The 21,497-nt window shown below is 37.0% G+C and overlaps 1 protein-coding gene across 4 annotated transcripts in view; it reads right to left on the reverse strand.

Annotated features, from left to right (window-relative positions):
• Positions 1–21,497, reverse strand: part of HEPACAM2 (HEPACAM family member 2) — a 39,303-nt gene extending 17,806 nt beyond the window's left edge. The window contains exons 1-5 of one of the 4 annotated variants that reach the window (XM_047842881.1): positions 21,412–21,490; positions 20,945–21,010; positions 16,822–16,827; positions 13,842–14,195; positions 9,953–10,237 (exon numbers count right to left, since the gene is read on the reverse strand). In XM_047842881.1, coding sequence (XP_047698837.1) covers positions 9,953–10,237; positions 13,842–14,195; positions 16,822–16,827; positions 20,945–21,010; positions 21,412–21,490 — 790 coding nt within the window. Of the gene's footprint in view, positions 1–9,952; positions 10,238–13,841; positions 14,236–16,821; positions 16,828–20,944; positions 21,011–21,411 lie in introns of those variants that run through there. The other 3 variants (XM_047842889.1, XM_047842896.1, XM_047842906.1) reach the window with 3 other exon arrangements.

Raw genomic sequence — 21,497 nt, forward strand, 5'->3', positions numbered from 1 at the left:
GGAAAAATAATCTCTTCATTATTATTAACAAATATTCATTGAGCATCAGTCAACTATTTAGTCATGGATATCCCATGGTGTTTGTCCTTACTGCAATATTCTTGTAGCATTTTGCTATTTCTATGGCACCAGAATGGCTGCAGATAAAGACACATTTCCCATTGCTTTCTTTCAAAAATAAAGACAGATTTAAAAATTTTCCCAGCTAGATAAGTTTTTCTTGTTCAGTCTAAATCCTGGCTTCTATTCTAAAAACTTCAAGGTTTAGGTATGATTATGTTCATTTTTCAGCTGGTCATAACCAATATTTATTGGCTACTTTCCATATAAAGGCACTTTAAGTACTTACACAGACTACCACATTTAATCTTTAAAGCGACCACATGAGGTAGATGTTATTCCCATTATAAGATGAAGGAAGAAACATTTAAAAAATTAATTTTCCCATGGTCACATAGCTATTATATAGCAGAGCTAGGATTCTATAATATATGTATTTGATCATTCACATTACCTCCCCAAAAATGTATGTGGCATAATTTTCTGTATCAGAACAATTTATTGTATAACTATATTATTAGTTCTATAATAAGTAATTATCTAATTACATATTAATTCTGTACTCATTTAATCAAGTAATAAATCAAAAAGTCCTGTTTGAGAGATATTGTTAGATGGTATATTTAATATATGAGAGAAAAAAAATGTGTAAGACACAGTTCTTACACTCAAGGAATTGGTAAACTAGAAAAGGCAGTGGGTGGTTTGCTCAGTAATAACCTAGTCTCAGAGTTCTGACTTTTTTTTCAATATTTATTTATTTAGATAGAGAGAGAGAAAGTGCAAGCAGGGGAGAAGCAGAGGTAGAGGGAGATAGAATCCCAAGCAGGCTCCATGCTGCCAGTACAGAGCCTGATGCTGGGCTCAATCTCACCAATAGTGACCTGCACCGAAACCAAGAGTCAGTCGCTCAACCGAAGAGTCAGCCAGGTGCCCCAAGGTTCTGATTTTTTAAAAAAAATGTACTGACTATTCATCTCTCATTGTATGGAATAATATGATGTAATGATTATACAGTATTCATTATCAGTTATCACTACATTTAATCCCGATTTTGTCAATTGTTAGTTACATGTTCTTCAGAAGTCATTTAAACTTTTAGATCCACTTTTTTCACCTTTACTATGAAACACTGACTGGATGAATGGTTGACAAAGTTCTTTCTACCTTTGAAATACCTTTGAGTGGTTAATGATATGCTAAAGCTATTTTGGATACTGACAAGCCAACCTCAAATTTGCGGATTCCCAGAGTGGTTCTCTATTATGTCAGCATTTTCTGACCAATCTATCATTGGAGAAACACATTTCCTAAGATAAAACAGGAACTGAAGATGCAAAACAATAAATTATATTTAGCTAGGGAACATGCACTTTACACATACTTGCTTCCTAAAGACACAGACATCTGAAGGAAACTTACAGGTTTATATTTATATATATATATATATATATATTATATATATATATATATACATGAGATGATCCTGATTTCAGGAAGCGAACATAGAAGTTAGTATCTTCAAATTTGAAGTAATCAGGAACAGGAGATGAATAATTAAAGTGAAGAGAAATGAATACCCTTTCCTGTAACTGTACTAGCTGTACTAGAACCCTGTCATTTCAGGCTATGATACAGTCTCAGGGGGAAAACCACCCTTTCAGAAGTGTGTGCTAAATGGAACCCTTTTATTCTGAATTCCGCTAAATGTAGGTTGTATAACGGAAATGAAAAGTTGTTTTCACTCACAATATTGACCAAAATCAATATTGAGATGTTACTGTGTGCCTAATATTGTTCTAGGCATTGATATGTTACCGTGTGCATAATATTGTTCTAGGCATTGCGGGGGCAATCTGAGGTGTGATAGACAGGATTCCTGTGGCTATTCTCCCGGGCTCAGTGCAGCAACAGCATCCCCTTACATTGTCAGCATTGATAGAACATTAAAGAAGCAAAGACCACCAACTGGTGGGTATTGGTTATGCTTCATATTGTAGGAAACCAAGGGAAGGAAACAACTAAGGTTGGAACAGCAAGAGACCCAAGTCTGTGCACAAAAACTAAAGTCTGAGAGAGCTTTTCTGTGAGCTGTGATAAAGAAGAGAAGTGTGGTCATAAAAATACAGCCATTCAGTTTAAGTCTCTGTTTTCACTGGCTTTCAGAGTTTATAGAATGTGACTATAAAAACAAATTGCTTGATAATTTGACACACATAAAAATGAGTGATATTCTTTTCAGTGTGCTGATGTTACTCGAAACTTTTTGAGAACTCCTCAATTGGAATTGCCTTAGGATCCTGCCACATAATGGAGTATTCTCAAAAATAGTAATTCTTGGGGCGCCTGGGTGGCTCAGTCAGTTAAGCATCTGACTTCGGCTCAGGTCATGATCTCACAGTCTGTGGGTTCGAGCCCCGCATCGGGCTCTGTGCTGACAGCTCAGAGCCTGGAGCCTGCTTCCGATTCTGTGTCTCCCTCTCTCTCTGCCCCTCCCCTGCTCATGCTCTGTCTCTCTCTGTCGCAAAAATAAATAAAAACATTATAAAAAAAATTTAAAAAAAAGAAAAAAATAGTAATTCTTTCATTTTGTAGAGTGGACTCAATATGTAAAGGAAGTCCACTGTCAGAGCCAAGTGGTGAATAAGATTGATTACCTAATTTAATAATATTGCTCTAGTTTCAAATAAAATATGCTTATAAAGAAAGGAATCTTAGCATATCTTTCCTGTATGCATGTATATTTTGATTTTGCTACTTCCTCATTTGTTGGGTTTCATGATCGGCATAAACTTTTCTCCTCTGCCTTAATTAAATGCTATATCTGACTCTTCAGAGTTAGCCTCAAAATCCCTCAAACTCTCTCAGCCCCCATACAAACATTTCTTCCAGTTCCTGAAATCTAATACCTTGAACCATTTAAATTCCTTTCTTCTGATATGATTTATTAAAATGTAACATATTTTATCTGATTATACAAGAAATATATGTTCATTGCATAAAACCCTAAAATTCAGAGAATCATGAAGATGGAAAGAAAACTTATTTGTAATTTTACCATTCAAAGAATGAATATCCATATATCAGTGTATGATTTTTAAATCTTCTTTTTTTAATTTTTTAAAGTTTATTTATTTATTTTGAGGGGGGGAGGGGCAGAGACAGAATCCCAAGCAGGTTCCATGCTGTCTGTGTGCAGAGCTGGGGGTTCAAACTCATGAACCCATGTGATCATGACCTGAGCTGAGATTAAGAGTCAGACGCTTAAGTGACTGAGCCACCCAAAGCACCCCAATCTTTAAATCCTCTATACTTCTCTCTCTCTCTCTCTCTCTCTCTCTCACACACACACACACACACACACACACACACATACACACAGATTGCCTTTCTTTCTTTCTTTCTTTCTTTCTTCCTTTCTCTTGCACTCTGCACTCTTCACTCTTAGAATGTTTTTTCTTACTACACTATGATGTTATTTCCTTTTGAGAACTTCAGTCTGTCCATCTTTTACTGTGAGGTGTAGCCTAATACATTATTCATCAGAATGGGCAATCCAATTGAAGACATTTGGAGTGATTCAATCAGTGTGGCCTCTGACATTGAAAATGAAAGAAGGATAATTCTATTTTGACTTTGGATTATGGTTTAGTTTCTTGCCTGTGGCAGAGAACTCCCAGTAGAATTAAACCCTTTGCCTCAGAAATGGCTGTTTACTAAGTGACTTATAAAATCACATATCATCTGTTCTTTTTCACAATTTATGACTGGGCGGGAACAGTACCTAAATTTCCATCATGATGCTGCTTGCCACCCTGCTTGGGGAGCAGATGGTAAGTATTTACAGTGAATGACCTTTTTTTTTTTCCCTTTAATTTTTATCACTTAGAGTACTTCCCTGCAGCCGTGCCATATGTTGCACACAAAATACAGTGGTTACCGGGTTATTATTCACAACAGAGCTGGAGGGCATAGACATTTCATGAACTACAAGTAGGTATTTGTCTGAATTACTGACTTGACGTTATATTCCACCAAATCCAATACCAGGTTATGACATCGTGACCTCATACATACATGGCCAGTCTTGACAGATTGTTATACTTTTTCTGCTAAAATAAAAAAATAACTCCTGCTTTCATGAAGGAAGCTGTCATAGAAACAGTGCCTTAAGAAAACAGAGTAGTAGATTCATACTGAAATTCTAAGTTATGATGTAGACCTCCATGGGAGAATTTTGCAATATGACATTTTTATTGAGGAACTTTTCTAAAGATCAGAAACAAACACACAAAAAAACAAAAAAAAACAAAATGAAAGGCCAAAGCACTATAATTGAGAAGCTGTTATCTTATTATGGGAATTTAGCCTCGTTACAGCATCCTCAAGTAACCCTGTAATTTGAAAGGGATATGAGGAAAGCTGTTCCATTTTAGTCAAGTTCAAGAAACTCGTATTGAGTTGGTTAATCTTAATCTGTGTCAGGGAGTATTGAGATGAATAACGCAGAGCTCCTACTTGGGGTTGGGGTGCTTATGAGCAGAAAGACTCCAGTGCAGTGAGTGCCAGGAAAGATGGTGCTACAGGAGTACAGCAAACCTCTTTGCGACTCTGAAGAGGTGAGACAAGGCAAGGGCAGATGAGCCTTTCTGGGGAAGATGATACTGTGAAGGAAGAGGAGGGTGCAACCAAGTGAAGAAAGGGAAGTGGGAACATCAACCAAGGCACACATTCCCAGTTTTCATAAAATGATATAGACTGCAAAAATAAGGGTGCCACATCAACAGAAAGGATAAATGACCAATATTTCCATTATATATTTTATTTAATTACTGTAACCCCAAATCAAACCAATACAAACAAAAACAAAGAATAAAATGGGCTAAAATAGCAACAGAAAGAAAAATTTAAAAATTAATGAGTCTGGGTTGTGTTTCTATATGTTAGGTAATAAGTAATAAGTATTTAGCACAAACTAGGCCATGATGTTTGATTTTTGAATCAAACAAATTATGAGTGATTGAGTGAATAAAAGAATGAATGAAGGTCAATAAGATGAGATGTTGACTGAGTGAAGAGTTTTGCATTTGAATGTAAAATTAATCAAGAAAGAAAATTAATAATACTATATTCACAATTACTTCTTAATAAGACTAGTAATTGTTCTTAAATAATTTACATAATTCATCTTTATAATGTGTGAGTGGAACATACATATGTACATTTTCTAAATGTTCTTCTTTCTACTATCTGCCATTAGTCTTTAATCATGACTGACATTTCTCTGTGAGATTTCCATATACTATATCTAAAAGAATGTAAAGAAGGAAGTTCAGTCTATAATAGAAGACATGTTCTGCGAAATCTGAATTTATTCAGATGGGGATAGTTTAATTCTTTAAAATAACACAGGATAAGAAAGAAGATTCAAGAGTTTAAAGCATATAATATTTAATATTTATAGAAAGGATTATGATTTTTCCCTCATTTTTATTCTTTACACATGGTATATCACCATATTCTATGGTAATAATGAGATTGAACTTGTACATGAACATGTTCATTGAGATGAACTTGTACATGTCAAAAGAAAAATCTTATTCTTACTTTGCCAGATTAAAGTAAATGATATAGCCAAACAAAAGTGTATTTAAAGATGCAAAAGATACTTTCATGTATCTGTGATTGTTTATGCAATTTCCCCCAGGAATTTTTCATTTAAATCTATGGCTAGAGTTTAAAGGTAGGCAAATAGATGAAGAGATAGATAGATATAAGAAAGAATTGATGTAAAGAAACTATTTTCATGTAAACAAAATAACGTATGTTAACCAATGGTAATGTTTGGGAAAGACAAATGTTCTTCTCAAGGTATTTTTTCCATTTTCTCTTTGCAGGCATCTTCTAAATTACCCAAGCTCTCCATAACTTCTTGCTGCCATGTTTCCAATTATGTCAGAATAGTTTTGGCACAAGGGAAAAAAACAAGAAATAAAAAAGGAAGAAAAAAAAAAAGCTAAGATCATTGAGTTCTTCCTATGTGCTGCTCACTGGCTTCTTTATTTATAAAATCTCACCTAATCCTCCCTATCCCTCTTGAGACAGGTATTAGACTTACACTGAGAACTGTAGATAAGGAGATGAGGACATGGGATCACTTACACATCCTGCCAATGGCAGAACCAAGGCTTTAACTGAGGCAGTCTGAATTTTCAGCTCGGGCTCATCACTACTGTGCTCTCCACTGCTCTCCCAAATGACATGATATTAACTAGAATTTAATGTGATTGAAACAACAGATCATCAGTTAATAAGGAATGTTCCACCATAAGCTCACTTCCTACTGCCTCTCATCTCACTGAATAATGGGAAGTTCCTTGGGATTGATATTCAGTAGATGATATCTGGATGGTTTAATATCTGGTTTTGCATTTTGTACCTTGTATGTGAAGGTAAACCATTTAGACCAAGCAATAAACAATATAAAGATTTATCTACATATTTGATATACTTGGCCTGCTCATATTTTTTTCACTGTGTTTAAATAACTTCAATACTTAGGTCTGTGCTATTTGCAGTTGAATGGAAGTGTTAATTCATGTCAGAAAAACTTCAGTCAGGAATATGACTACACTTATAAACAGACCACACGAAATCTGAATTTTTCACTCCAATGCAATGGTCGTCATGCAGATAGGCACAGTTTATACTTTCTTTGTGAATCTATTTCTCAGCCTACACTTTAAGACAGACAGAACATTTTCACAATGTTATCTGAATATAAAATTATATAAAACTGTAAACGTTCAGCCATGAAAATAATGCCATTGTCAAACACAATATAATTAATGACCGTAACAAATCTTAAGTAAGTTGCTTGGAGTGTGTGGCATTTTGGTATTTCTTGGTAAAAAACTATAATTTCCTTCTTCTTCAGCACTTTTGAATATAATTTGGGGAATGGTTAATCTTTGAGACAATGCATTCTGGACTAGGGTGGACTAGGAGTTAATCCTCTTAGGTTCCCCTACACCAAAAATGAATTATACAATGTATGAAGTTTGTTTTCTATTTCTATGTGAATAATACTTTTCAGAAAAAAATATTTCAAATTGCTCTTAGATATGTGTAGTCACTCTTTATAGTTCAAAACTGATGACTTTTTCTCTCTGTATTGTAGGTCAATATGTCCTAACTCCCCCTTTTTTTCTTTCCTATATATACCATTTCTATAATTGTATGATGTTTGTGATCTAACTTGAAAACGTGCTCTTTTGGCAAACATTTTTTGATTTAGCCTAGAATATGTATGCCTAAGTATTAGCTTATAGACCATTCTCTAGTCTTTTTATATTTGGACCTTTGTTTAAAAAATAATTTTTCCTCATTGTTTATCAAATAATACCCAGTGTTCAAAGCTCTCAATGATTTAACTCAAACATATCTATCTGACCATCTAGCCTACCATGCCCCTTGCTGTATCCTACACTCTAAACTGGACCATTTGCCTAACCTTTGACCTCTGCTTTGTGTTTGGTTTCCTGTAGTCCCCATTGCCTGAATGGTTTTTGCAGACGTTGCCATTGCCCCAATCATACCCATACCCAAAGGTCCATCTCAAATTTCACCTTCTCTCTAGCCACAAGTAATGCTTTCCTTCTCTGAATAAAATTCATCTATAGTCTCATAATATTGTAGTGCTAGTAATGGCTAACAGAGTACTTACTATGAGCCAGTCACTGTTCTAAGCAATTTACATGTAGTAACAGATTTAATCCTCACAGTAACTCTATGAAATAGGTACAACTATTATTACCATTATTTGGATGAGGAAACTGAGGCACAGAGGGGTAAGGTAGTAGATCCAGGATTTGAACCTAGGGCCCTGGCTCCCGAGTTCATGTTCCTAGCTACTGTGGTCCTTTGTATACTTCCCTATGGTATCTACGACATTCTATTTTATACACTTTATTGTGCACATTTTCTCACTTCTGCTGTAACTATAGAATAGCTTCCAGTTCCAAGATTCAATGATTCTGTTTTTATTGGCTTAATTTTGCTGCTTCAAGCAAACATAACTGTAAACCTGAATCATACCACTGCACTCCTCTCCTTGTAGTCGCTTTTCCTGCTCCATTGCTGGAGCTCAGTTTTATCTAGTTGGAAAAACCTACATTTGGGACATATGGTGCTTTTCTCCAAAAAGTTAGTAACACACTTCCTCAAGAGGGCTCTATCAATTTTCTCTTGAAGAAAATAGAACTGACAACATAAACAGCCTCTGTTTACTGAATGCTTGCTTTGTGTCAGTGTTTGGCTATTTTTCAGACAGTACCTAATTGAACCACAGCCATATGGTGAGGCGGTTTTAACTATCTCAGAAAGGTCAAGGAATTTTTTTTTTAATTTTTAAAATATATTTATTTATTTTTGAGAGAGACAGAATGTGAGGGGCAGAGAGAGAGGGAGACACAGATTGCAAAGCAGGCTCCAGGCTCTGAGCTGTGAGCACAGAGCCCAATGCAGGTCCTGAACCCATGAACCATGAGATCATGACCTGAGCCAAAGTTAGATGCCCAATCGACTGACCCACCCAGGCACCCCAAGGTCAAGGAATTTCTTAAGTTCATATGGGTAATGACAGAATCAGTTTACCACTTAGGTCTGTTTACTTAAACACTAGGCTTTAGGCCTCTCCTAGTATTATACAGATATACTTGAAGATTAAGTAGATACCACACTTAATTCTGCCCTATGGTTCCCCTAGCTGAAACCTCCACCCTCCTGCCACAGGGGTGAGTTTTCCTTTGCCATGCCTCACTCTTTTTGTTACACTGTTGTGGCTAATGCTCGAAGCTACATAGTGACTGATATGAAGGCTTCCCAATATGATAGGTCATTGGTTCTCAACTAGGGGAGATTTTTGTACCCCTCCCCACACAGGGGACATATAGCAATGTCCAGCGACATTTTTAGTTATCATAATTGCAGGGGGTGGGGGGGAGGCCAGGGATGCTGTTAAACATCCTATAATACATAGGACATCCCCCACAACAAAGAGTTGTCCAGCCCAAGATGTCACTAGTGTGGATGTTGAGAAACTCTGTGTGAAGCTGAAATTAGAATGCCATATTAAACATATTAGAGGTGGTGCCATGGAATAGAGGGGACTGGGAAAAATAATACAATAAAGAAAGAGGGATCTTGGTTGGGTTAGGATAATAATATGATATAAACTGAAGAGTTTGATGAACTTAACTCTGTATATGAGATTAAACAATAACAGCAACAATGACAGAAGAAAAGAACCAGAGAAATTGAAATCTGAAGTAATTACTGATCCTCTGAGAACCTTAATACCTATTTTCAGAATAATTCAGGTTTTTCTGACTATGATCCTTCCCGCACCCAGCCTCTAAGAACGGAGATGAGAAAATGGGCAGAGAGAACAGCCATAACCTGGGATACAATACCCATGCATAATCTGGGAACATTCTTTCTGTGGTCAGCAACAGAACACACCCTCTCCCACTTTATAATCACCAGTTCTTTGTCCTTGGGTTGGATAAATTAGTCCTTCAGCATGGTTCTGGGTTTTTGAAATTGAGGTTCCTACTTGCTACTGGAAGTAAGGTCACACAATGGACTAAGTCAGAAAATGTAGCCTAAAAGGCCCATGGCTGGTATCTCAACCTGAACTTCAAGAAACAGGGTTGTGCTATGAGCTGTATTTCCTGACAAGGCAGTGTATAGGAAATGTAATTACAACTAGTACTGTATTACAGTAGCTTAAAAAACAAATGGCAGCTGGTATTGATATTCTCTGTGATGACAACCCTTGTGTAAACTACCCAGAAGAAAACGCATGAGTACGTATTTTTAAAAAACTTACAATATATGGTAGGCATAATGATGTCACTTTCCATCTCACTGACAGGATTCTTCACCAGGCAAGTGTAATTCCCGATGTCTTCTTTGGTCACTGGAGCAATATGAAGGGTGTTGTTTTGGAGAGAAAAGGAGGTGGTAGAGCTGGTATGGACAGGTCTTTTGTTTTTTAGCCACTGGTAAGCCACCCGGGTGCCCTCTTCCACGAGGCATGTCAGGGTCATGTTCCCCACATACTCCACAGAGCCAGAGGAAGGCTGAATCTGTACCACTGGCTTTGTGACAGGATCTGCAATATCAAAAGAGACAAAAGTGATTTTTGCCACCACAGAATTATAATACAAATCTGTGCGGTCTTTCAAATACCAAATCCTGGGGAAATGAATCTAAAATTTTACATTTTGTAGATGTGGACGGTTCAGAAGATAAAGAAGAATAAAAAACTAATGGAAAAATGCAAAGTGATAAAATACAAAAATATCATTTATACCAGAAATAGCCAAATTCTAGAATGTACTTTTCAAGGATTTTCTAACGAAAACCTTTACTTTATAGATAATGCAGTTAGTGTAGAGAACACCAGCTTCCTTATTTCCTGTGCATTGTACTGTCTCCAACACCATAAAGGTATATATACTCTCACAGGCAAATTTTAACAAGACATTTCCCTCTTTTTGGTTTGTTCTAATATCTCAAGAGCAGCTGGTTGGGATAGATGAACCTAAATCTTTATCCACTATCTGAAAATATAAAGCTCAGATACATTATACTTGTGGAATATTGAGGGAAAGTTTTGGGGAATCACATATTCACCACTTACTTTTCTTTCTTTGTGAGTGAACTAATTATGTTTTAACTGCTGTGGAATTGCAACATTATGTTAGTCACTTTACCAAAACCAAAGCCTACATTTCAACACTGACTCAGTTTGAAAATAGGATAAAATGTGTTATTGCAATTACATCCCATTAGAGACATAAAAGACAAATTCAATAGTGATTCCTGTTGGAACTTCAAGTCATGGGAAAATAGTTTCATGTCATGAATCTGGTACATAGTACTATTTGTTAAATGAACACATTTCCAAGAATGAGCAAATATTTCCTCCCTTGGTTTTCACTCTAAAATTGTTGGGTAAAGGTTGGAATTATATAAGTATCCACAAATACTTTCAGTAAATTTCACTAATCTTTGAGGTTGTTGGTTCTGTTTGATAAAGGACAGTGACTTGCCCAGTTACACAGCAGTCAGTGACAAAATGAAGAGAGCTGCATATCTGGTTGTGTTTCTCTTCTGCATTTTGGAGAGATATGCATTTCATAATCTTCCATGCATCATCACAGGACACAGAGAGAATGAGATGGTATATAAGTGAGAAATGATTGACTCTAATGTTTAGATTTCAATTTGCTATCAAGCTTTAAATTGGGGTTGATGCATCTCTGCAGGTAAATTTCTCTTGACTCATGCTCACATTTTTCTATACAGAGAAATGTGCAGTAGAAAACAGACAGACCCAATCCTTCAGCCTAGAGAATATAGGAGAAAATGAAAAATAAGGAGAAAGGTGGTTGAAACAGTTTGCAGGGGACCCGAGTAGCTCTGAAGCCTCTAGCCTTTCTTAAGATGAGGACAACTGAATTTGTCCTTTCAATTTAAACTTTTTATTATTTTTGCTTTTATTTTAGAGAGCAAGTGAGCAAGGGAGAGGGGCAGAGGGAAAGAGGCAGAGAATCCTAAGCAGGTTCCACACCCAGTGCACAGCCCAATTTGGGGCTCAATCCTATGACCCTGGGATCATGACTTGCACTGAAATCAAGAGTCAGATGCTCAACCAAGTGAGCCACCCAGGTGCCCCCAGTTTAATCTTTTATAGTTCCTGGTAAGAACAAAGGATGTGGATGGAATAGCTTTTCTTTACATTATTATGATTAAAAAAGAAAAATGAGTTGTGTATATCTATTACTTAGGAAAAGCTTATGTTTTACTTAGGAAAAGCTTATCTCTCTGTGTGGAAATAGATGTGGTATGGCATAAGTCAAATAAGTAATGTCAAGGTCTTATATGGGGAGAACCAATCAGAATAGACTGTGATCATAACACCTGCCTTAAAGAGTGTGACTCAGATGTGGAAGTTTCCTGGGAAGATTTTTTTACATAGATAGACCCTAAACCCCTGATATGATTTTTTAAGTTGCATTTCCCTAAACAGATCCAATTTACTATATATTAAAAAGTAATGGATATTCCATTAAGTTTTAGGGAGAGATAGGATACTACTCAGGAGAATTTCATGAACATTGTCTCCCTTTTCTCTTTTCATAGTTTCTCTGTAGGCATCTGCTTTCACATCCTGTGCCTTTGCTTCCTTGCAGTCTCTCTGGTCTCCACTCATTTACCCCATGCACACTTACTGAGTGCCTACTAATGGCCAGTATCAGTTTTTAGGTACTGAGGACAAAGCTGTAAACAATAAAAGGTCCCTGTTCCCATGGACCTCATGTTCTAGGGGAAGAAGAGAAATAATAATCAAATAAAATCTAGGTGGAAATAAGTGCTATGAAAAGAAGAAAGCAGAACTCAAGATAGATAGTCTCTCTCTCTCTCTCTCTCTCTCTCTCTCTCTCTGTCTCTCTCTCCTGTTTGGAGGAATGAGGTTATACTTTCTATAAGGTGGTCAGGAAAACCTTCACAGATAAAGTGACATTTTGGCTGGGACCTAAAGGAAATAGAGGAGGGAACCATGTTATTATCTAAGAGAAAAGCAATCTAAGTAGATCGAATAGCAAGTACAAAGGCCCTGACTTATAAGGCCCTGACATCTACAAAATGTTTGTCCTGTGATAGGAAGAGCTCTGAGGCCAGTATGGTCAGAACAGAGTGAGTGAGGGGGAAGGGAGGTAGGAAATGGAATCAGAGATGTTGGGTATGCTGCGGGGGCAGGGGGTGGGTAGTCATGTGGGCCCTGTAGGATGTTGTTAGTACTTTGGCTCTTATTCTAATTGAGACAGAAAACCATGGGAGGATTTTAAGTGTCAGGAGGCTGGAGTGTAGGCAGAGAGATCAGGTAGCAGGCTATTAGGGATAGTCCAGGTCAGAGCTGGTGGTGCGGTTGAAAGGGGTGGGAGAGGGGGTGATAAGAAGTAACTGAACTCTACATTTTGAAGGTAAAGCCTACAGAGTTATTAACGTCTTGCCTAGATGTGGGATACGAGAGAAAGAGGGGGTCAATGGTGATGCAAAGTTTTGTCCTGAGCAACTGACAGAATGGAGTTAGTACTTACTAAAATGGAGGGCATTTTAAATACTAACCTGTTAAGTAATCAGGTTTAAGGGGAGACATCAGAAGCCGTGATTTGGACACCGTATATTTGAGGTACGCTACTTATATACCTCATTAAGGAAAATAAATGTGTGAAATTTAGCTGATTCTACATTCCCTCAGAGGATTATTTCCAGCAATTTCTATTGTTCCTTAAGTATGGTCCTTGAGCAAGTCTTATCCTCCCGCAAACTGTGTGCCAAAATAGAATGTTCATGTGACAAAGAGGGCTCTTCTTAGAGCGTGTTCTGATACTGAGAAAATAAAATTTCCTCCATATTATTATATCAGTGACTTTATCCTTGATAGTTTCCAGGCAAACAAATAATAAGTTCTACTCATTCCTTGATTACCTTTAGTTGGGCACTGTGTATATATTTCACATGCGTATACTTTACATGTGCCTCATGAGATAGATAATGTAATTTGTACCTGAAACACTGAGGCCTTGGGGGTTAATTAATTGCCCAAAGTTACAGAGCCAGGACCTAAAGCCCACATGGTCTAATCTCCTGAGCTGTTACTAACTGCCATGCTACCCAGCTGCCCACATCACTGATAGTGGACTCACCATCAACAGTGACTTGTATCTTCTGACTGGCTGAGAGAGTTCCATTTCCCTGAATGTTGACCTTCACGATGTAATTGCCTTCATCAGTGAACTGTAGTGGGTTGATGAGCAGAGATGCATTGGGTGGCATCATGGTGAACTTGTGTTGGTATTCCAAGTCGGGAACCACAGACTCATTCACAGAGCCCAGTAAATATTTGGGCATTGTGTGGGGTCTCTCAAACAGCCATATGATCTGGATGTCTGATGCCGGAGTGTGGAATCCATAGTGCACGGGGAGGTAGAGGGCCTGACCCCTGATGCCATGAACGGTGCGTGATGGCACTGTCACTTTCAGCCCCAAGCAAGCGCCTGCTGTGAAGGAAAGGAAAGTTGTAATGATCCTGAGCCACATTTCACAATCTAAGGGGCAATACAAAGAAAACCTGATTAGGTGATAATGCTTACAAAGGAGAGAGGCTTCTAGGTACTGACCATTCTAGTACCTGTTACCTGGAGAGGTAAATATTTGTCTCTCAAACCTTCTGCAATTTTAAAAACCCCACCCAAAGACTATGTTGATTGAGTGATTGAGTGTTGATTGAGTTGATTGAAGGAAAAGCAGAAGTTATTATCTTTGACTGAGAAAAGGAGAACTGGGAAAGATTATTAGTTCTAAAGTCCAATGACACCTCTAGAATTATGAAATTGTGTTTGATTCATATTATATCATAATGAAACTATGTGATTCAAGAAACATTGAGGGGCTACTTCCTCCTCAGAATCTGCCTCCAAAGTCTTCTGAAATGGCTTCTAGTCTATTATTGGAAGTTTTAGCCTTTAGCCAAAGCCTTGTCACATGGAAATATCCCAAGAAGAGTGGCATGAAGCCATTACCAGTTATGATCAATAATTCTTGCCCAGAAACAGGAACCTGGTGTGTGTTTGAGGAACAGCAAGAGGCAGGAGCAGAGGGAACAGAGTGGAGGAGGAGTGTGGTAGGACATGAGGTCAGCAAGGTGGTTGGGGCCAGATCAGGCGGTGTCTCATGGTCACAGCAAGCGCTTTGGCACTTTTTCCGAGTGAGATGGGGATTAAACTGGAGTTTTGTGAGCAGACAGGGATATGATATTTCTCCTTCTTCTTGACTTCCTCCTTCTCCTCTTCCTGCTCCTCCCTCTTCCTCCTTCTCCTTCTCCTCCTTCTCCTTCTTCTAGATATACTCTAGCAGCTGTGAGAAAAGACTGAGATAGGGGCAAGAGCAGGAGCAGGGAGACCACTTAGGAGGTGACTGCAATAAAGTAGGCAAGAGATATTTGTACTGTAGACCAGTATGGTAGTAAAAGGTATTGTGAGAAAGGCTGGTGATGCTAACAGGATTTGATGGCAAATTGGGGTGAAATACAAGAAACAAAGAAGAGTCAAGAATGAGTCCAAGGTTGTTGGTATGATCAACTGGAAGAATGGATGTCATTTGTTAATGGGCAACTAATAAATTAACCATGGGGAAGACTGAGGAGAATAGACTTTTGGTGGGGGGGGGGGGCGCAAATTGGGAGTCAGTTTTGGATATGTTCATTTTAGAAGCCCATTTGACATACAAGAGGCAATACTGAAAGGATATACTGGGAATGAAAGCTTGATTAATGTGGGTTTAAGAGAGAATGAGGGCCTGGAGGACTTGGGGGGATGGAGTTCTGCTAATGCGAGGCCCTGGCTCCCAGCATCCTGCCTGCCTGAGTTGTTTGGGCCCATGCACTCACTGCTACATCTGCAGGTTTCTCCCTATTTTCTGGCACCTGGAAATTTCCATACCTTTACCTTGAGCCATGATATACATTTTTAAATGTTATGTAGCACTTCTGTGTGTTTGCAATTGAGAAGAGACTCCTTAGTTCAGACTACCATGTTGCTAGAATCCTAATTAAAAGCTCTTTGCTTCAAAATCCTCATTTTATTTTTTAAATATATTTTTTTATTTGAGAGAGATAGATATATAGAGAGAGAGAGAACAGGGGAGAGGGGAAGAGGGAGAGAGAGAGAATCTCAAGTAGGCTTCATGCTCAGCAGAGAGCCCAAGGAAGGGCTTGATCCCAGTACCCTGGGATTAAGACCTGAGCCAAAATCAAAAGTCGGACACTTAACTGACTGAGCCACCCAGGCACCCCACAACATCCTCATTTTTTCTTAAATGTTTATTTTTGAGGGAGAGAGAGAGAAAAAGAGAGAGAGAGAGAGCGAGCAGGGGAGGGGCAGAGAGAGCGGATGGTACAGAATACAAAGCAGGCTCCAGGCTCTGAGCTGTCAGCACAGAGCCCAAGGCAGGACCTGATCTTGTGAACCATGAGATCATGACCCAAGCTGAAGTCGGACGCTTGACCCACTGAGCCATCCAGGCACACCCTTTCTTTCTTTTCAACATCCTCTTTTTAAAAGGGAGTAGTATACTACCAACATCATATGAACATTTGAAATAGTGGGGGAGAGAATGGGTGGAATTGAAATGTGAAATATTTTGAACAGTGAGGGGAAAAAAGAATGGAAACTGCAGACAGTGAGTATAGACAATATTTCTGGGGAGTTTTGCTGTGAAGGGGAGCAGAAAAGTGTTCTGTTCCTTCTTCTGTTTCTTTGAATGGGTGCTGAACACTATGTCTGTAGCTACTGGAATGATCCACTACAAAGAGAAAACTCGATGAAGCCAAATATAGATGAGTAAAGGTGGAATAAAATCCTAGGTGAGGAAAGATAAAAATTTGGGCACAAATAGATCTTACAATTTCAATTTTCTCATATAAAAATAGTTCTTTTCTTTTCTTGCTTTCCTTTTTCACCCCTACTTGAGAGACGACCTTTAAGCTTTCTCTAAGTTGTGTTATAAAAAGGCCACCAGTATTAGGAAGGGAAAGGTAGAAAGGTCTGTTTGTGCAATGATTTCTTTGGAGAAATGGAAAGATGTAGGCCTGTTTCTATAAGGAATCAAATTTTACCAACAGTAAACCTCTCCCTTTGCTTCCCAGGATAGAGGTGAGTGCAAAGGTTTCCATCATTTTGGTCTTTGGCTAGCTGTTGGTAGAGAGTGAGACCAGGGTCCAGCAGGAAAGTTAGAGAACTCATCAGAAAACATAAAGAGGAAGATTACAGAATGTTAGGGGGAGAAGGAACTCCTAGGTGCTCACCAGAAACTGACTGTATGGACTGAGACTTAGGTGACTATCTGGGCAAAAGAATTATGTGTCCTATAGTCTCCTTAGTTTCTGTATTTGTGATGGACTTTGTAATTTTTTTTTTTCTCCTGAGAAAGGGCTGTGCCTGCACATTCATTTTAGTGATTTGGTTTGTAACAAAGGAGTTACAAAGGTATAGGATTTGCTTCTGTTTTCTTTTCTGACAAGTGCAAGAATGTTTAATTTGTAGTTGTTCCTCATCTGAATCATTAGAAAAAGAAGGAACTGGTGCTAGGAATTCTAAAGAGGAAATAAAGTGGATTGCAGAAAAGGAGTGGTGGTTTCTGCAAGGAAATCATAAGAGAGAGAAAAAAGAAGAGAAAGTGAATCTAGGACTTAAACCTCATAATGATTGTGGTATGTGAAGCAGGGGTCAACAGAAGAGAGTGAGGTTCTTCAAGTCACAGATTCAGAAAGACATTGGGCATTTGGATGAGGGACCAGTAAAGGAAAAGATTCTTCTTAGCATCTGTGTTATCTGCACAAAACAACATGCATCTACATGCTTTTCATTGAAAGTGGGGATAAGAAGCTCTGGACACATTCCCGGTAAGCAAGAAATAAAAATTTTTTGTATTTGACACTTTGTATTTGACTACCTTACACTTGAAGGTGAAGGGCCCATATTTAATTGAAAGGGCCCAAAGAAATTTGAAGTATTGAGTCTCAGGTTTTAGTCTGCTTATTAAGTCACAAACCCTGGATATCTTTTAATAAGGCAGAAACTCTGTGTTTTTTGCCAAGGAACCATGGGGGTTGGTGGGAATCCACATCATTGTCTTGAGAATGCCCTGGAAAAAGCTGTGTGGCTGCTGACTTACAACTCAAGAATTGCCTTTGACAGTGAGCTCTAGGTTTAGATGGCGTTCTTGTTTGGGGAAGTCAGCAGTCCTTGTGTAGGTTTTTTTTTTTTTTTTCCTTTCGTATTTTGGAAAAGGGAAGAACTGTTTTTCATCTACCTTTTTTTTTTTTTTTTGGTAGTTGTAGTTGTAGTTGTAGTTTAAAGAGTAACTGAGATTGTAATAGTCTGAAAATGCTTGGGAGGCACTTTACAAATATGGAGTGCTAGCATGACTGGAATAGTAATGTTGGTGACTTTTGTATCTTGAATCAGAATGTTGAATAGTAAGTACAAAACAGACTGATTGGAGAGTCTATAACTGGAGTTGTGGAAAGCAAATGTTATTTAATAAAAGATTAAATACAATACAAATGTTGCAGCCCAGGAATAATAAAACTACTTTAGAAGAAAATAACATTTTATACAGCATTTATAATAATTGTTTAAGGAGGGTTAACTAGTTTTTTGAGCTATTTGGAAAACTGTGTCATGTAATAATGCCTTAAATAATATATTGCTACCAATACCTCTGAATGTATTCAATGTTTATAATATCAAATGATATGAAATCATATCATTTAAATTTTTTTCAAATATGTGTGATTTTTCAAATATACATATGACAGTGAGAGATAGCACAGCTATTATAATAGCTTTTTCCTTAGACCGTCTACACCATTTTTATCAGATAAATTATAGGTAGCACATTATAAGAATATCAGCAAAGAATGTGATTCACTTCATACAGTAACTTATCTCAGCTACTAAAATCTTTTCATTTTGCAGGAAAGAACCTATTGATATGATGTAATCCTTACATGTAGTAAACTTTAGTGAATAAACAGATAATTGGATAATTCCTCTACACCTTCAGAACACACACTTTTTGCCATTGCTGTGTGTCACACACAGATGTGATGAATCTGTGCTGTCAAAACAGTAGTTTATTAACTTAAAAAAATTAGCTTCACTTTGAAAATTTCTCAAGCTCTCTTTTCTAGTTTTATGAGAAAACCTAAAGAATTAAAACTACTGATTTTAGAAAGTTAACCTCTGTATGAACAAATAAACTTTAAGAAAATAAATGTAAAAAAATTGATGAAATTTTAATTTCCTTTGATATTCTAAATAATTGGACTTAAATAAAAATTAAATTTTATTATTAGAGTTACTAACACCTACTTCCTAAATATAAAAAAGGAAAACTCTTAGACTTTTTGCATATAAGGCATTATACTAACTTGGAGAAACATTAATAATCTGAGGTACAATATTATAGCAATAATTTCACTTTTAGAGACTCCCTTAAGCTGTATAACAACAGCACTATAAAAGACTGATCCAGTGGTAAGGAACACTTGAAGTCATATTGTGAAACTTATCTATATTCCAGCAACAAATATTCCGTAGACTAGTTGCACTGTATTGGATATAAACATCAGACTTCAAAAAGTGACCTCTAGCTGTACCTCAAAATAGTTGGCATTTACTTCCCCTTTATCATGTATAATATTAGCAAGCATAACACAACTATTGTTGACTGAAAATAAACTCCTGTATCTTTAGAGAAAATAGAAATTATGGAGTTGTACTTTGAGTAGACTTTACAAACTACATTTTGGGCTTCAAATTAAAAAAATTTTTTTAAATATTTATTTATTTTTGAGAGACAGAGAGAGACAGAGCATGAGCAGGGGAGGGATAGAGAGAGAGGGAGATAAATCTGAATCAGGCTCCAGGCTCTGAGCTGTCAGCACAGAGCCCGAAGTGAGTCTTGAACCCACGAACCACAAGATCATGACCTGAGGCAAAGTTGGAAGCTTAACTGACTGAGCCACCCAGGCACCCCTTGGGCTTCAAATTTTTAAGATTTTTTTCAAAAAGAAAAAAACAATCAGGGGGGCACCTGGGTGGCTCAGCCAGTTAAATGTTTGACTCTTGATTTTGGCTCAGGTCATCAACTCACTATTGGTGAGTCCCACATCAGGCTCTATGCTGACAGTGTGGAGACTGCTTGGGATTCTCTCTCTCTCCCGTCCTACTCCCCTCACGCACTCTCTGTCTCTCAAAATCAATAAATAAACTTAAAAAAAAAAAGGAAAAACAATCAGATATCCAATATTCTAAAAGCAAAAAGATTTCCACATTACATATGGTCTTTACAACACACTATCAATGGAGAAAAGTGAATTTACATATGAATAACTTAAGGGATAACTGCTTTAACTACTTATGAACATGCTATTTCTCTAAAGTACATTTTAATTTTATTTTAGTCAAAATCTTCAAATAAATTGTCTGTAAGTTCTTCTTAAAGCCAATTACAAAAATATCACTTAAGGAAATGGCAGCATTCCTATTGTTATACAGTTAAAAATAAGTGGGGGCACTGACACGTAGGATACTTTCAGAACCCAGAAAAATGCACAAAGGCAAGAAGTCTGTTATGGTAATTGTTTATTTTTTCTAAGAATTTCAAAAACTAAAAACTACATAGGCTTGAGTTTGACAACATAAACACTGGAACAATCACAACTATGGGAAATTCAAACACTTCTTAGAAAAATTTACAACTGAACATTTCAAATATGTGGGATATATACAACATTAGGTATAAATTTGAATAATAATCACATTTATAGTGAAAACTATAACAAAAGATACCAGTGAAAGCAAGGCTTGAAACTACTGAAAAAGGCTAACACTTAAATTATTTAGCTAATCTGTTCTTATAATTTAAAGAATAAAGTCTTTTTTAAGTCCCTATCTATTGACTATAGATAAAACAAGAAATGAACTTGACTTTTAAACCTGATAAGTAGGAAGAATGAAAAACAGAACACCTAGTGAAAAAAATTGACATAAAATAGTAGGAATGTTGAAGGAAGACTCAAACTCTAAGACTAAAGAGGAGAATGAGGGGAAAACAGTAAAGTCAAGAAAAAAAAAATAGGACTAGCCATTGGGCAAAGAGAAAGGCTAAAGGTATTTGGAGAAATTATACTTAACACATTTTTCCCTATTGTGTATAAAATATTTTTTGTAACTTTGAAAACACACCTTTTCTGCATTTTGTGATAGGTAACTCAAAATGAAGTAGAGCTGACAGTTTACTACAATATCTTTAATTAAAATCATTTTCATAAACTGTTTCAAGTTGCACTAAAATCAGTCACAAATTTATGGCCAATGTGAATACTTGCCAAAATAGAATGCATTAAAGACTATTAAATCTATATGTAAACTGTAAAAAGAAGAAATTCATTCAGTTTTTAGGTCTTTAATGAATGCTGTTGACAATAAATGTTGTTCTAAGAAAACCACAATCATCTACTTATTGAGCCTCATTTCTCCTAAAATGTTCTGCTTCTTTTCTGGAACAAAGTGTGTTATTGTTTAAAAGGTTCTGAGCTGTTTTTCAATTATCTGAGTGAATCTGCAGCTTAAAGCAAATATTTACCTTATGCCCACAATTAAAGAAAACCCAAACAACAGCTGAAACACAATTCATGCAGTGCCTTACCTAAGAGAAGGAGGTATATTTTGCACTGAAAGATCCCAACCGTGCTGCTGAAGGACTCCATGAAAGCATCCTGTCCCATGCATACA

The sequence above is a fragment of the Prionailurus viverrinus genome, chromosome A2, assembly GCF_022837055.1.
Source record: "Prionailurus viverrinus isolate Anna chromosome A2, UM_Priviv_1.0, whole genome shotgun sequence".
In the NCBI taxonomy this organism is placed as follows: domain Eukaryota; kingdom Metazoa; phylum Chordata; class Mammalia; order Carnivora; family Felidae; genus Prionailurus; species Prionailurus viverrinus.